General features: G+C 36.9%; 1 protein-coding gene across 2 annotated transcripts in view; it reads right to left on the bottom strand.

Annotated features, from left to right (window-relative positions):
- The window catches only part of MMRN1 (multimerin 1), a 48,409-nt gene that overhangs the window by 19,241 nt on the left and 11,127 nt on the right, over positions 1-18,041 (bottom strand). The window contains exons 2-5 of one of the 2 annotated variants that reach the window (XM_006768186.2): positions 16,375-16,494; positions 13,656-13,762; positions 3,937-4,029; positions 2,529-2,702 (exon numbers count right to left, since the gene is read on the bottom strand). In XM_006768186.2, coding sequence (XP_006768249.1) covers positions 2,529-2,702; positions 3,937-4,029; positions 13,656-13,762; positions 16,375-16,494 — 494 coding nt within the window. The remainder of the gene's footprint in view (positions 1-2,528; positions 2,703-3,936; positions 4,030-13,655; positions 13,763-16,374; positions 16,495-18,041) is intronic. The other variant, XM_015566863.1, reaches the window with a different exon arrangement.

Here is an 18,041-nt window from a genome sequence, read left to right as displayed (position 1 = left end):
CCTATATAATAAAACCCTAATATGCAACTCGACGAAAAGGCAGAACAACTGGTTGCTATGATGCACACTGACCACCAGGGGGCAGACACTCAATGCCGAAGCTGGGCTCATGGCTGGCGAGCACAGTGGTGGTGGTGGGAGCCTTCCCTGCCTCCTCAGCAGTGCTCAGAATGTCCGACTGTCCCACTGCCAGCTTATGCCTGCTCCCCAGCAGTTGGACATCCCGAGGGGTCCCGGACCGCAAGAGGGAGCAGGCCAGGCTGAAGGGACCCCCCCACACACCTCAGTGCATGAATGTCATGCATTGGGCCTCTAGCATTTCTATAATTTCTTACCAAAGAAACATCTGTACAAGAATCTGATTTTGCAAAAATACATAAAAGTGCTTTATGTTAACATCTGAGTAGGCACAACATTTTAACCCTATTTGATTCTGTTTCATATGATTCATGTGCTTCTACTTTCTAAGATGATATTATATTTGGTGACTTGACAGATATAGTTGATATTAGACACCTTGACATGTCCCTTCCATTGTTGTGAATGTACTAGTATGCCCTATTCATAACGTTCAAATACCTCTTAAGGAGTTGGGGCATTTGATTTTGAACATTTTCTATGTCTATTAGCAGGTAAGCAGTGTTTCTCACCTGAGAACTGGAGTAAACAAGAAAAGAGATTGTGGTTTTGCTAGGCAAGCACAGTACCTGAGAGAGTGAGTTTAGTTTTTGTTGCCTGAGGCAACATTCATTAACTATAAACCCTTTGATTCTCATAATGATTGTGCTCAGTTCACAATTAATGCCTCCCAATGAGGAGGGAATTGTGTTGTTGTTATTTTTGTTGTTATGCGTGTATGTTTCCTGTGTCACTGCCAGTATTTTTGTTAGTAGGTTTACAAAAAGCAGGTGACAGGCTTAATTCTCTCATGTTATGATAACCAAATTTTGCTAAACAAATTTCATTATGGTGGTTATAGTCAATTATATACTGTTTTTATTTACTTCTTGTTCCTGCTATTACTTCGGGAAACATGTATTCCTCTCTCATGCTTGTCATCAGTAAGTTTTTGTAATAGGAGACATGCCAGGAATGTAGAGCTGTGTCTTTCTTTCAGTGACTTACTAGCACCAATTATTTACATGATTAAAACAATCATGGTTGCTCCTTTACTGGTAGATGATATGGAAATAGAAACTTCCACCTTCTAAAAAATATCTTTTACCTCTAAAACACAGGTGAAAATTAGAAAAAATAATAATAATGTGCAAGTGATATTGTTCATATTTTTTATATGAACAAAATGAAAGGAATCAATGATCCTGAAACTTAGGAGCAAACAATAAACCCAGTGAATTGAGATGTTCCTAGTAACCAAAATACTTTCCTAGAATATCCATGCTCTACCTGAAAACCCTTTGGCTAAGTAACTCCTCCTGACCATCGTTTTATTAGTTGAGGTGGTTTCTCTTCATAGAAGCCTTCCCAGGTCTCCTTCTACTGGATTTCTTGAAACTATCAATCAGACCCATTGTACCACGTGCTTAACACTACCTTAGCAATTACCTGCTACTGATAAATGTCTGTGGAAGGCAGAATAATCCTTCCCTGTCCAAGATGTCCACACCCTAATTCTCTGAACCTGCGAATATGTTATCTTACATGGCTAAGGGCCTTACCAGATGTGATTAAGGTTAAGAACCTTCAGATGAGATTAGCCTGTGTTATCCAGGTGAGCCCAATGCAATCATATGGGTCCTTAAAAGAGAAAGAGAAAGGCAGAGGAGTGGGTCTGAGAGATGTCAGGAGGATTCAACAGTTGTGAGATTTCAAAGATGGAAAAAAGACATGAGGCAAGAAAAGCAGTGAACTCTAGAAGCTGGGAACAAGCCTCAGTTTAGAGCCACCAAGAAAATGAATCCCGACAACTTGAATTCGCAGGAAATAGATTATCCTGTAGAACCTCCAGGGAGGAACACAGCCTGCTGTTTTAAAGGCACAAAATTCAGACAAAGCTGATTCACGTTTATAAAAAATTATTCCTCTGACCTGAGATATTTTAGAATATATTTTATTTATTATATTCCAGAAGCTAGGTAATTTCTAGGATATAATGCACTTCAGATTTATCCTCAATACCTTCAGCAATATTATTGAGACAACCATGTATCTAGCTACCTTGTTAATCATTCCTTAACCTCATCTAAAAATCAGAATGAAAATAAATATGACTCATAGTTAAATTTCTTTTAACTATAAAGAAATACCAGTTAGGCTATAACTAAGCAACATAATGTCAATAAATCAGATGAAACATTCAGTCAAAGATTTGACTACATGGTGAAAAATATTTAGATATTCCAAATTATTTCATAAATTAAGTGATTTAAAAACAGCTTATTAAAATATATATTAGACTGATATACCACCCAATCTAAAGCAAAATACCAAAGTGATATGAGAAAAGATAAATGAGTTATTTGCCTTTTGTCTTACTGAATGAATAATTTATTTTGTTTTACTTTTACCTTTTAGAAAAGATTGAAATTCCCTCCCTTTATCTTCATTGATTTTCTCTTCTAGGGAAGAGAACGTGCTCCTGACATCAGTCACAGCCAGAGAAATGTTGTCAATCCTCTTCTGTAGAAGGGTCAGTTTCACTGCCTGCTGGTTCAGCTGGTCGGTCATTTTTTGTGTCACTGCTGTATGGAGAAGAGAGAACATTGGAAACATTGAAAAATACATATGTAAAACCTTTTAAATTTTATGATAGGTGTAAAGATAATTCAAACAAATCATGTTTGCACTGTATATTTAAAGGTATAGGCTACATGCATTTAGCAAATGGCAAACTGAATTTTACACTATTTAGGGGTAGAAATTTGTCAAAGTATAATATCAGCTTAGATTTCTAAAACCTTTTAACTATGCCCAGAAGTTTTAGTCTTTTTTTTTTTTTAACAACAAAGAGTTTTTGCTAAAGTCTCAATAGATGAAGAAATTCAGGATCAGAAGAACAAAATAACTTGCTTAAGGTTACAGAGCTAATGCCTCATCTTCTACTTTCAAACCCAGTGCTCCAGCATTGAGTGCATGTAGCTGTATACATATAAGTATGTAGATGCATTTATATTCTGAGAAGTACTCTCTACTGAGGTATTTCTTAATGAGAGATAGATTTTAGCTTAAATCACTTTATTAGCATTGCTACTGTTCATGCCTTTCTGAGGCACTTCAATAATTCAAGGAGGATTTTATGATATTTTATGAAGATACTGAATTTCAATGCCTTAAAAATTTAGAGTACAATTTCTAAGATAGATTCACCTGCATTCTTAAAGAGATCACCTTAATTTGACTGCCCGATTTTGTAGAACTACGCCAAATACAGTGAAGAGATGTTTTTTATCAGTAATCAACCTGTTTCTAACAGATAAAGTTGAGCCTAAAAGAAATGGTAAAGTGTTTATGATTAGGAAGATGAGAAAAGATGTAATAGGACCACTTTGGATTAACAAGAGATTCTTGTTAGCTCTTAGTCACAATACTTTTCCCTCGTCAGTGACCAACACCCCTTCTTGATCTCTATCACCAATGGAAGGAAGCCTTCTTAGCTCCCTCAAAAGGAATCAAGCCATTCCTCCCATGTCAGGATTCTTCCATGACTGCACTCTTTGATTTTATTTGATTTTATTTTGGAAACATGTGGCAGCATTTTTATTCTCCTCCTGTGTTTGCACACAAAGTAATTCAGGCAGGGAACCGCCATCTCGTCAAAGATTCGCCCCACATACAGCACCAATAGAAAAGGGTTCCGAGGTGTGTTAATGTGTCATCATCAGACATTTGACAGCCAGGTGATGTCCCGTTTGGAAGTTGTCCTAAATGGCGTCCACAATAATTGGGTTAGGGATGGTAGCTATTGCAATCTGTGACCTGGATCTTGCTGCTGCTGCTCGGCTGTTTCTCCGCCAATCGCCGCGTGGCTCTCAGCCTGGTTGGTGTGGATCAACTGCTGCTGTTCCCGGGCTGGACAAGAGCAAAAGGAGAGGAGAGAGAGTTAAACATGGGGGCTGCCTCATTTTCTTTTTCCAGTCCTGAGCAACAATACGGCTGACGTTCGTTTTCCTGTCTACTGAAGCATGCCTGGGCGATTGCAGCCTAAACTGCTCCGCCCCCATCCACAGGGCAGCGTGCGACCCGCTGATCTTGGAAGTGCGGGGCCCTAATTGTGCTCTGAAAAAAACATTCAGATCTCTTTTTAGACGAGCATGGTTGGTAGTCTGGAGAAGCTGTGAACAGGCAGGCTTAAACTGCCTGCATAATTGAGGAGACTTTAAAATCGGCTGTGCTAAAAGCCATAGCAGTTTTATAATTTTCTGTCACAAATTACATGTTTAACAATGCGATTTCCAACTGGTGTCTACTTGGAAATAAGGGAGAGCTGCGATTCCTTACTGAAAGAATATCTGTTTAAGTAGTGGGCCACTTAGCTGGGTTTTCCCAGATTTTTAAGAAACGCATAGGCTCACAACGCAAGAACTGCAAGGGAGCCAACCTGCAAAATCAGTAACATTTCAGAAAATTGAAAGTCTGATGACATAAATCTCTCTGTTAAAAAATCACTTATATTTCCCATAAATCAAATACTATTTTGAATGACAATATAAATTTTTCATCGGGGAAAACAATTTAAAGGAAGACATTAAAATATTGACTATATTAAGTACTGCCTGTCTGTAATTTTCAGACTTCTAATGAACTATTTTATTCATTGAAGTCTGTATATCAGACACAAAAAAACAAGTGTTTGGTGTCTGTACTTCTTCCCAAGTGAAATTATGGACCAATGAAACTTCTCCTCTTTACCATGAAACAGCACATGTTATTTATGCTCTCCAGGCCTACGTGGCTGAGACAATAACACTAAAGCATCTTCACTCCATAGAAAGTATATTTGGCGTTAATTTTAGTTAGTCTCTTATGTTAGACTGAATTTTGCATTGTTTTTCTTCAGAGCATTGAGCTAAATTAATGAATTTCCATTCATGCCCAAGGTTTATGTTTTTATTTTGTCCACCCCCTCACCGTGCTGTGTTATAGGAAGTCCTATATAATCATTGATATATTTGGTTGAAGAAGACAATCTACAGCTTGGGAAAAAAGTGGACTTATTTGGGGGCTGCGGTATGTGGTGGAAAGTATTAATTTTCACCCAGCCGGAGTGGCCTAGTTGGGTGAGTGTCATCCTGTGCATTGAAAGGTTGCTGGTTCAATTCCTGGTCAGGGCACATACCTGGGCTGTGGATTCTATCCCCAGTCGGGGCATGTACAGAAGGCAACTGATTGATGCTTCTCTCACACATAGATCTCTCTCTCTCTCTCTCTCTCTCTCTCTCTCTCTCTCCCTCGTCTTATAGAATACATGATGAATGGAATTCCTATTGTAACAACATCTGAGAAATATTTCCAGAGCTAACAGTTTCTGGTCCATGTTGTGCACTAGAGTCTTTATGAAACATTCAATGTTTTAGCAGAATTAGAAAGTTGTTTGATGCTTACTTTAGTTTACTTGTTAGTACATAATATTTTCCATAAATATTATTCAAGAATTTATAATAAATTATTAATATTTGTTAGTCTGGAACATCTTTTTTTAAAATATATTTTATTGATTTTTTTACAGAGGGGAAGGGAGAGGGATAGAGAATCAGAAACATCGATGAGAGGGAAACATTGATTAGCTGCCTCCTACACACCTCCTACTGGGGATGTGCCCACAACCAAGGTACATGCCCTTGACCGGAATCGAACCTGGGACCTTTCAGTCCAAAGGCGAACGCTTTATCCATTGAGCCAAACCGGTTAGGGCTGGAACATCTTTTAATATACAAAATAACAACTGAATTGGTTGTTAAATGTTTGACTAAGGCCCCTGACCCCTCCCACCCTATTCTTATAATCAAGGGTCAGATTGGTTTAGGTACTAATGTCCCTTACTGAAGTGAAGTGACCTCAACAAAATCACAGGAATTTTACATAGGGTTTATTTCTAGAGGCTCAAAGCTCTGCTAAAGCTTTATTACAAATAGTAAAGCATTGTTTTATGTTGCATTATAGTCTAATGAAATCAGATCTCTTTATCTCACTCTTTGTATTGCATGTTGTCCTCTGATTGTGGAGATTACAACACTGCATATCATGTAGTTTCCTTCTGCATTTGAGAAGGCTGGCAAAGCAGGAAATCACACACACACACACACACACACACACTCTCACAAGATCATGTGGGCATTTTAAGTCTCCTAGAGTCATATTTGAGTGAGGGCACTTTATCCTCATAGTTCTCTCTATGCCACGCAGTGCAGGCAAGATCCTGAATATGCAAGAAGTGAAAGCAAACCCGGGTATAAGGTCAAGTGTCAAGAATAGAAAGGAGATAAATGAAGAGGTAAAATCTAATTTTCTATTGACCTTAGGGTCAAAAGAATTTCAAGTAAATTTACTTCATGTGATCTGGAAAAATGCTATTGCATTGCAAACAAGAGAATAGAATGTGACATACTGGAGTGAATCAGCAGATTAGAAATAAAAGTTAAATAAAAGCAGATTAGAAAAAAATAAATCAATGACAAGTAATTTTCTTTAGAAAGAAAGTGAAAGGGATAAAGAATAATACATAGAAGTATCAAGTGAAAGTCTTTAGTTTTCTTAAACACTGATCTTTGGTGATTCACTCCTCATTATGTGGAAACATAATATACATGAAATGAGAAAATTTTCCTCCATAATTTTGTGAAATTTTAATAAAACGGATTTAAAAGAAAGTGTAATTGGAAAAATGCTTTAAATATTGCATGACAAAAAACTAGTGTGATTGTGTGTGTGCACTAAACTTTCCATTTACTCTTAGCTATAGTTTTTAAATTTATTGTGATAGGAGGAAATAGCTGAGAAAATTGTACTCCTAAGGTAAAAAAACAACAACAAAACAAAACAAAAAACCAAAAACAAACAAACAAAAAACAATTAGTAAGCACCACACAAAGATCTTTGGATACAACTGTCATATGAACCTCTTTTCTCTGAAACTCATTGGATGGGGTCCCTGCCAATGCTGTTAAAAACTTTAAATGCCTGTTTAACAAATTCAATTGTTTACGTTATCTTTTTCTAGCTCTGTTTGTTGACAAGTTCAACTTGCATTCATCCCAATTTATTCGTGGGATTCAGCTGGTGGAGAAGTGCTGCTAGAATCTCTGGCAGTGGAGTCAGTTACTCTCCTGTGATAAAGTTCCCATTTGATCGATGCGCTTTATTTTTTTCACTTAGCAATCTTTCTGTCTTCCCATATGTATTCTCTACCACAAGGGCTGCCGCAAATCCTAGGTTTTCCAGGCAATCTCTCTTATCTTGCACTTAAGCACAGACCTTTGCGTTGTCCTATAGGACATCGATTTCTGTCTTTTTTTTTTCTTGATCCTTTCTAAGAGATAGACACTGAGACAAAAAAAAAAAAAGCTTTTATTTATGCACTTCAGAGTTTTTAAAAATTCAATATATTTTTGAAAGGTTTCCTTTTTATTCTCTTCTCCCAATACAATTACTCTTTTTTTTTTTTCCTCCTTGCACTGTAAACTCTGACCTTGGTAGGTTAAGGACTCAGAGAAGCAAGCAAGGTCAGCAAGTGTCAAGAGCAACAGCTCCCTTATTAGATAAATTTTCTTTTTTTTCTTTTTAAAATTACACAAGTGTTATTGGTGGGTGTTTTTTCCCCAGGCCTTTGAGACATATGGAGGAAGTCATTATGCCAACTCAGTAATGAGAAAGGTTGCTCTCTCTTCCTTAGGAGCCTGCCTGTGTGGCTTGACAAGACCAGTGTCCAGCTGATCCTGCAACATGAAGTGAATGCTTGCACGGTGGATTCAGTGCATACATAAAGATTTACTGAGATTTAGTAGTTAGATTGAATAAGACAATTTGGAGAAACAAAGACTTTTTTGACAAAATGCATCATAATTTTATTGAGCAATATGTTTGTAGGAGGCAATCTTCTTTCTCAAAGAGGAAAGTATTAGTCACTACCTGGAAGAATTAGATATGCAAAAATATAAGCAATAGAAGGGTTTTTTTGTTTTAAATATTATACCTCATTTCATATTAATTGAAGCAATATTTTAAAATAATCTTATTGGAAAAGCCCCATTTAAAAATGTTAATTACAATAGCTCTTACATAATTTATTGAATTATTTCACAGCATTTGTGAAATAAAACATTTCCATATATTCATAATGTATGGTAGGGGTCAGTTTATTCCAATAACTGCATGACATATTTTAGAATATCTGTGATAGATTGTATCTATATATATAAAAGCCTAAGTGACTGTTAAAACAGATGACCGGACAACCGGCTAGTAGCTATGACATGCAGAAGATGCTCAATGCAGAGCTGCCCCCTGGTGGTCAGTGTGCTCCCACAGCCAACTTCCCATGGCCAGCCAACCTCTTGTGGTCCCTCTCTCCAGCCGATCAGCCTGATCAGCCTCATCGGGACTGGGCAAGACGGCCCTAATCAGCCCCGATAGCTGGCCAGGCTGAGGGACCCCACCCATGCACGAATTCTTGCATAGGGCGTCTAGTATAAGTATAATTTTTAAAAAAGGCTAATCTGCAGTGTCCCCTCAGGAGTTTAACTGGGAGACCTGGAGTTCAATCACTCACTATGACATGCACTGACCACCAGGGGGCAGTGCAGAACACAGTAGGCGACCAGCTGCGGTGGAGCACTGAGGGAGTGCGGGAAAGAGGAGGTACCAATGCTTGGAGGCAGGGAACCTGATCAGCCCTGATCACCAGCCAAGCCTAGGGACCCTACCCAGGCCTCTAGTAATTTTATAAAAGACCTTTTCCCCCTTTTTACCTTTTTCCTGTGTAGAAGATCTGACTAAAACTGACTGGATTATTTTGAACAGATTTGCAAAGAAGTTTTTCTTTTCTCCTCTCTAACCTAACATTATTTGAACTTAAATTTCTGTTCTTTGTGTCATTAGAGAAAGCCACACTGTCCTTATTCTACTTCAGAACATTTTAGAGACATCTACTAAAAAGTACATTATTGCAAATTTTATAAAATTGGTTTAAAAAGTACGTTGTTAATGACATTTCAAAAACACATCTCAGGTATCATATAAAATTAGGTCCCTTTCTGACAAACCATTTGACCCTCAAAAAGGTATAACAAATGTAATTTATATTAAAACTATGACATTGCCATTGGATTTGATGCTCCTTTTTTCAACAAAATTCTATTCGCTTAGACATTTTTTTTAAAAAAAATTGGTTTTCTCTTGAAAGTATGATTAATATTTTTAATAATCTAGAACTTGTTACCAGAATTTTGACATCTGAGTTACTTCAAAAAGAGCATGTGTGAGGTTCAGTAATATTATAAACAGCATGTTGCAGGATAAGACACAGTAAGAGTTGCTCCCTTATTTTGAATCCCGACATTCCTTCCTAACAGATGAGGTGGATCTATAGAGACAGAGGAAAAAAGAAAAAGACAGAGGGGTACCAAGTGGAGGAGGAGACATAAAAGAGTCTAGTTGCTAACAGCTCTAATTTATCCCTGACCTATTAATCTCTTTTATATCATTTAAAAAGTCTTCCTCCTAGGACAGGGGTGGGCAACCTTTTTGTGAGTGTGTGCCAAAACCAGCAAAATCTCTGACTCAAAATTCTTCTGGGTGCCAACCGTAATTTTTTGAGAACATGTTACGCCTACTTGATATCTCTTAAGGTGTACGTATGTGAAGAATCTTGAAGAAAAAATAAAATTCATTCGAGCGACAAAAACACAATATATGATGATGAAAAATACATTTATTTTTAAATGTATACATGTACACTGATAGTCCGACAGAAAACTTTATGACTCCGTTTGATATTATCAGTGGGACTTTTGCTGCTGCATCACTGAGGACAGAGATTTTACATCAGGTTTATATTTCGTGACCTTCAGAGATATGCACGAGCTACTACTTTCATCCGTCAGGCTACTCCTATTATGAGACTTAACAAAATTCATCACTGAGAACAAAGATTCACAAGCGTATGTGGATGAAACCAAAACACTGTTCAAATCTAGAAAGGCAGGGGAAGTTAAGGCAGAGACATAGAAATTGCTCTTCACCTCTCTTGTCAATCCATGTCTATGGTCTTTAAGATAACTTATTATGTAAAATTATTTATTTATCTAAGATGCACCTACACTGAATTTATCTGAAAAATAAGAAAGTCGATATTAAGAAAAAAATTGTAAATGGAAGATTATAAGAAAGGGTTTCGCATGCCAGAAAAAGTTACTGGCGTGCCATGTTTGGCACGCGTGCCAGGGGTTGCCCACCCCTGTCCTAGGATATAAACTTAAATAAAGTTTTTATTTTTGTTTTATAAAATGTATTTTGCTTGTGAGGAGGAAACTTGTTGGGGAGGCAGGAATTTGTGAAACGTATGCAGTATTTCACACCTTTTCTATGAATATTATTTCTAAAATAATCTCCTGATGTGAAGGACTGGCACTGAAGTAATTGTGGTAGTTACACAACCAAGGTATTCCAAACACTTCAGGGCTCTGAAGACGTTTAAAGAATGAATCAGTCACACTGGTTATTCTTGCCATATTTGGGGCGGCTTGTCATATGAGACAGCATAGAGAGTGTTGTCAAAGGAAACCTGACAATTGTTTCTCCCAGATAAGAATACAAGGCTGTTGGCACATATATAAAGTGTGATAAAAAGGGGTGGAGGAACTTGACATGTAATTGGGTAGGAATCAGAAGGGGGAGGGCAAAGACACACCCCCGGATAGAAGAGATAATAAAGAATGGTTGAAGGGACAAAGAGACACAGTAGTTCTTGATACTACCAGTGCATCAATTGCACTAATAAAAAATTCAATAGCTTATACTGCAATACAACTGAAGAGTAGGATGGTCAGAATATTGTAGGGAGCAACCGTAGGTTCTCCTACAATTGCAGTGGTATTAGAATTAATGGTATGACAATCTCACACAATGGGCATATCAGCCATCAGAAAATTATGCCTGCTCTCAATTTCAATAGAAAGAAGACCTCTCCACAGCAGCTTATCAGCAGCAGGTACCTGAACTGTAACTAATTCTAATTATGGTATTGTGACAGAAGGTCACGGTCAAAATGGTTCTGGGACATTTTGGTTAATGGGGATTCAAGGCAACAATTTATAAATCTAGTGTTAAAGTAATCCACCGGCTGTTCCCACTTAGAACACAAGGTGTCATTAAACATTTAAAGCTAAATATTTGAATTTAATTTAAATATCCTATATAATAAAAGCCTAATATGCAAATTGTCCCCTCGGCCGAGAGTTTAACCAGGAGTTTGACGGGGGTGGGGGGAGGGGACAGGGGGCGCTGGTCTTACAACGACCCGCAGCCCCTCCCCCCAGCCGGCCCTGCCCCCAATTGTCCATCCCTCCCCCACTGGGGGGTAGGGCAGGCCACCCAACCACGGGAAGGGAGGCCCCAGCTGGCGGCCACTAGGGACCCTACCTGTGCATGAATTGCGTGCCCTGGGCTTCTAGTTTCATATAATACTTGGAGAAAAGGGGAATAACAGTACATAGTAGAGATTCAAAATTGTCAGCTAGTCTTGTTTCTCATGTGTACATTTATAATGACGAAATTCTATGTGTGTGTGTGTGTGTGTGTGTTTTTCCCTCTTGGGTGTATTATTAATTTATATGAGTTATCCCTTGCAAAAACATGGGCTTGAACTGTGTGGGCCCACTCATAAGCGGATTTTTTCCAATAAATATACAGCTGGCCCTCTGTATCCCAGGGTTTTGCATCTGCAGATTCAACCAACCCAGATGGAAAACAGTTTTTTGTGGGGGTTTTTTCAGCCTAGTTACGGAGGGTTGAGCCATGTCCCGAAGGGCGGAGCCCAGTCATCAGTGGTTTGGATGTTTGGGCCCACAGTATACAATATTTTATTTTATAAAAGGGAGTTGAGCAACTGTGGATTTGGGTATCTCTGTGTGAGTCCTGTGACCAATCCCCCATGGAATTCAAAAGTTATATGTGGATTTTTTACTGTGTGAGGTGCTAGCACCCCTAACTCCTGCATTGTTCAAAGGTCAACTGTAGTCGGCATAAAAAAACAAAGCCTGGAACAACAGCAGTCCTTATCAGCTTTGGGGAACAGACTTTGCTTCCTGCCATATAGCTGTATCCAGCCCCTCTGTACCATGGGATGTGTAATGACATTCTAAATTTCCAGGAAGGTATACTGTGAACAACACTTGAATCTTTAAGAAATAATGATGGAATTAATATTCCTAACAAATCCTTCTTTATATAAGAGAAATACAAAAATAATCTTAGACTTTAGAAATATAATTCTAAATACTGCCCAGAACTTTCAGCCATCTGCCAAATAGAGACTATAAACAAAAACGTTTTACCACTGTGAGCACATCTATGCACTCGTAGAAGTCCAAAGTCCTTTGAAAGCAGTATCATGCTTCATGCTTGGATTTTTAAAGAATATCCTAAATTTTCTTGTTTCCAAATATTTGGGTACAGATATTTTTTTTAAAGTTTACTTTACCTGATTATAAATGAAATACATATATATGTTATACTCTGAAAATGTATTAAATTTTTTAACATCTCTGAAAGCCAGACCCAGAACAAATAGCATTACAATGAAATTTCTCTTTAGATTCTCATTGAATTGGGCTAGAAGAACCATATGTAAGTAATATCTCTAACTAAACTGCAGGCTTCTATAGCTTCTGTACTAGTATAACAATTTTCTTTTTTTTAAATATGAATCATAATGGTTTCTCCACACTTACATTAATTTTTAATCACAGCCTCCTACACGGCTGATTGAATTCCCCACCACTGCTAATGGCCTTTCTTGTAATATTCATTCATTTAAAATATGTATGCTGATACCGTATCTTCTTTTTCAAAGGAAACCTGTTTAAAGCCATAAGCAAAATAATAGTCGCATGGATGTTAGGCCACAGCAGGCTACCATGTGTTTGATCAGATCTTGCTACCAGAAAACCCTTATAATCTCAGTTGAAAAAAATGGCTCCATTAGGATTTTTTAAAAAAGCAGAATAATTCATGCCATATTTGTATATATTCTTTAAAACTGAGTTTCATTTATAAAGACAATATTATTTAAAATAATTGAACTGGAAAAAATAGAGTGTAGTTTTTTTTATTTTACATAGGGTGATGTCTAATGATAATTTTTAAAAAAATTGCGATTTCTAGTATTTTAATAAGGCATGTTTCTACAGCACATAGCTAAGAAAAAAAGCAAGCTATTTAATGAGATCTCCATTCACCCATTATGTAAAACCAACACAAAAATAAGGGGAGAATTTAAAAGACAGATTATGAGATTTTAGGGTACTGTAATAGCTACCAAGTTAGGGGGCACTGAAAAGGTAAGTCCTAATAGTTTGGTTACATGTTAATTAACTGATTCAAAAGGGAAAATACAACTCTTTTTTTCGCTAGAATCAGTTGCTTATTCTTCAGAAGTTTATGCTTCTAACTGTTATTACAAAATTTGTATTAGATGATACCTTTTAGCTGACATTTTGCTCCACTGAATCCAGGACAGCATTTCCATTCCAATGAGGTAACAATTTTATGTTGCATCCTGTAGACAGGATTTGATATCCTCTGAGATCTAGAGAGGAGAGGAATTGCAGGAAATGGGTTATTTGCCTCACGTTCAATTATCACTTGGAGTAATTAATGTAAAGCATTTGGGATGATTTCTGAAATATAATAAGCATTCAGTAAGCGTTATCAGTTGTTATTATTATCATTACTATTATTAGTATATTTGTCATTAATGTCATTGTCAAACTGAGATTTCTTTAAACACATTAAAAATGTGTTAAAAGTCATACTATTTGATATTTTAAATTTATGCCTATCATTACATTTCTAAAGATACTATAGCTTTTCCTTTTATAATGCGTTTCACTAAACCAATGTCAAAAGTTATTTTTTTTGTAGTTTACACTTTTTTTAAAATGTTGTTTTATTTCTTAAAGTATTACATATGTCTTCTTTTTTTCCCCAAGAGTTATTTTAATTCCAATTTTTCAATAGTTTATAGAGGCAATTTAGTTTTATTTCAATTCTCATTTCTTATATTGTTATAGTTAAAGGGATCCTTTTTACTCCTGATCAATAACAAACAACTTACAACAAATTGTATATTAGTAATCTAATTGAAATTATGATAGCCACTGTGGTTTTAGCCTGAACTTTCTCATTTCTCACATTTTAAAATCACACCATATATTATTTTGTTCATGTAGTATTTCTCTGAGAGGGGTTGGGGAGAAAGGGAAAGGTCTAACATGATAAAATATTTCTGAGAAGGAAGCATGAAAGGGAATTCTAGAAACTACAGCATTTCGAGAATCAATATAAATAGTGAATAATACACAATTGTAGGCTCAGGGTATGTAAATGCAAGCCATAAATACAATTTGGCCATATTGTTTTTACCCCCATGACTTCAGTATTTAGTTAATATTTATCAAATGGGTCTATGAAATGGACCTATATCATTTTGTTTAATTCTCATAGAAGTTCTATAAGGAAAGTATTATTATCCCAATTTGCTGATGAAGAAGCTGTGGGACAGAGAGATGAAATAATTTGCTCGAAGTCCCATATCTAAAAGTAATCGAGCTGGGGCTTTCACCCATGCTGTGCGGGTCAGCGTCCCTGGTGTGATCTAGTGTTTGTCATCTACAACTACTTGGAAATGCTGTCGTCACTTTCATAAATAAACCCTTTATTTATTATGTGGAGGAAATACATTATAATGGACTGGGCTTTGCTTTGGGAGACTTGGACTTTAGTTTCTGCTGCAACAATGGGTAATTCAAAATGTATGAGGTTATTCCTCAATTTTCAGATGACCTCTAAGACTCATTTTATCTCTAAATGCAGGCTAATCATTTGTTTCTGCTTATTTCAGTAAATTGTATTCAGTAAATAACTTTGTCCAGTGAAATATCATCTCCAGTCCAGAAGCTAAAGCTAAATAGGAAGTGAGGCAGGTGGGAAAAGGACTCCTTCGAGTTTATAAGGATGAACTCAAGCAGTTAGCTGCATTATTGTCAGAGCCAATGTGCCCTGCTTTGGCAAGCTGGATTTCTGCTGTATGCTGCTCAGATGTGATGAACAAGAAGGTGACAAGCATTGCATTGGTACTGAAATAGTGAATAAATGGAGAGATCCATTCAAAGGTAGAGAAAGGTAAGAGATGAAAATAAAGATACAAATCCTTGGTTTATTTAGAGAGATTTAAAAAGCTCACCTTGAACACAGAAGAGCAGGATGATACATGTTTCTGTGGTAATATTTTCATTACTAAAGGATTAATCAGGCATTCTTTGTATCTCATGTCGACAAGGAAAGTGTCACAAAGGGAGTAGATGTTGAAAGCAGAACTGGAGCTCAGCTCTCCCAACTCCCTAAGATGTGCTTAGCTCCCTGGACCATGAACTGTAGCGATTCCTCAGGGACTAAGCAACACCTTGATTTTATGTATTCTTACTGCACACTGTTCCAGATTGCCGATGTGTCAGATTCACTGCCTGAGTTATTCGTATGACAATTTGCATAACATTAGCCATCATGACCTGAATAACAATTTTAGTTTTTATTGCACATTCTTCTGAAATACCCCCAACTAAGCTACTGTGACTGTATTAATTCAGAGCATTTATCAGTTACTCAGCCCCACATATTAGAACAATTACATGGGTTCTTTTTAAAAATGAAAACTAAATAACATGTGTCATTAAAACAGACACAAAAAGAAAGGCCCCACAGAGCTGCTTTACTATGCATAACTGCAATTGGTAGCCTGCCACACTGTGGACTTCTCTCTAACCTATAATGAAAGCGAAATTATCAATAAACCTCTAAAGCTGTGTGTGAATTTCATAAGGAAATGAAGGCTAGGATTGTTGGTGAGGTTACAGAATAAATGTAATAGCAGTAGTAAAAAAAGAAACAAGCATGAGCGTGAACATTTATTAAAGATACTAGTATAAGTATAGCCCTGCATTATCTGACATATTATAAAAACACCTATCTAGGCAAGTATTAGTAGTATCTGAATTTTACTTATCCATGATCATACATATAGTTTAATGTGATGACCCTACTATATATATGTATTTGAGATGATTAACTTTCTCCATATATATTCTAGGCCATACACAATTTTGATGCAAGAAATTACTATTTTCAAGAACCATGACATACCTCTGGGGACAGAGCCCACTGTTCCAGCCACAAGGCCTTCTCCCACTTGGGACGTGAGTGACTTGGTTGTCCAGTACCACTGTGGGAGACAATCTGGTGTGCACATAAGCACACCAATTCCTAAGGAAGAGATCATTTTTGTTAGGAAAAATCACTGTCAAAGAATTCCTTTTATCAAAATTATTTTCATAGAACTATATCTATTTCTGTGCTAGTACAGAAGATCAGATACCTTGAAATATTGATGTCTAGCTTTAAAATATCTAGAGAGGATAGAAACTACATTTGTTACTGCATTGCTGTACTCGTGGGAAATAAAGAAACACTGTAAGATCAAAGTAAATTAAGCATAAATCAGAAGTAAAACCAAAACCTGTGTTGTTTGGCTGTAAGCTAAGTCAAAATCCAAGATTGCTTTTATGACAAGTACCAATATTAGGACCAAGATTGGAGACCCAGATCTAAGTTCATTACCTCTATATTATAATGTGCAGTAAGACAGAAGTAAAGACATAAATGGTGTAAGGATCAAAAAGAGGAAAAAAAATAACTCGTTTGAGCTGCAGATGATATGACTATGAATAAAGAAAAAATGAAATAGTCTAGATGCAAATGATTACAATTAATAAGAGAGTTCAGCAATGTGGGTAAGATCAACATAAACATTTTTATAATTAATGAAAAGTTTAGCCACATCTTTAAGATCAGTTAGAGTTCAATGTACCAACAACAAATTTTTAAAAATACTGTATTCATTAGCAAAAATAATATTACCTTGTTACATCCAACAAAAAATGTGAGATTTAATATAGGAATATTGTAAGCTTTATTGAAAAGTTTGAAAAAAATCCAGTACCTTATGTTCATTGACTGGAAGAGCCAATGTAAAGATATCAATTCTCATCAATTTACTCTATAGAATCAATGCATTTTTAATCAAACCTTAGTTTGATACAAGTAAATAAGCTTATTATATAATTTCTTATGAAATAAACTAAAAACATAAATTCTAGATATTTCTGATTATGTCCACAACAAAAGCACCAGATTTACCTTCCCTTGGTAAAAACTATAAAGCTGGACAGGTACCTATCTAATAAAAGAGAAACATGGTAATTAGCCATACCTCAAATACCCTTCCCATTGGCTAATCAGGGTGATATGCAAATTAACTGCCAGCCAAGATGGCAGCCGGCAGCCAGGCAGCTTGAAGCAAACATGAGGCTTGCTTGATTCAGTGACAGAGGAAGCTAACGTTCCCCGCCTGCCACTGCCGGCCTCTGAGCTTGCAGTTTGAAACATTGTTACAAATATAGAAGCTAAACAAAACCCCAGAAACCTGCTTTCAGCCAGCCAAAATCTCAGAGCTGGAGTTAAACCCCAGAAACCTGCTTTCAGCCAGCCAAGATCTCAGAGCTGGAGTTGAAACAGTGTTTCGATTATAGAACCCAAACAAACCAGATACCTGCTTTCAGCAACAGGGGCCTCAGAGCTGGAGCCAGAGCTAAAGCTGGCCCAGAATAAAAAATAAAAGAGAAAAAGGAGTGGCTGGGAGCTTCAGTCACCTGCCAGCCTGAAAACAGCCCTCAGCCACTCACCCAGACTGGCCAGGCACCCCCAGCCAAGAACCTGGCTTCTGATGAGTGACGCTTCTGATGAGTGACACT

Source organism: Myotis davidii, unplaced genomic scaffold (assembly GCF_000327345.1).
Source record: "Myotis davidii unplaced genomic scaffold, ASM32734v1 scaffold963, whole genome shotgun sequence".
Lineage (NCBI taxonomy): Eukaryota > Metazoa > Chordata > Mammalia > Chiroptera > Vespertilionidae > Myotis > Myotis davidii.
This window is presented reverse-complemented; position numbering and strand designations above follow the sequence as displayed.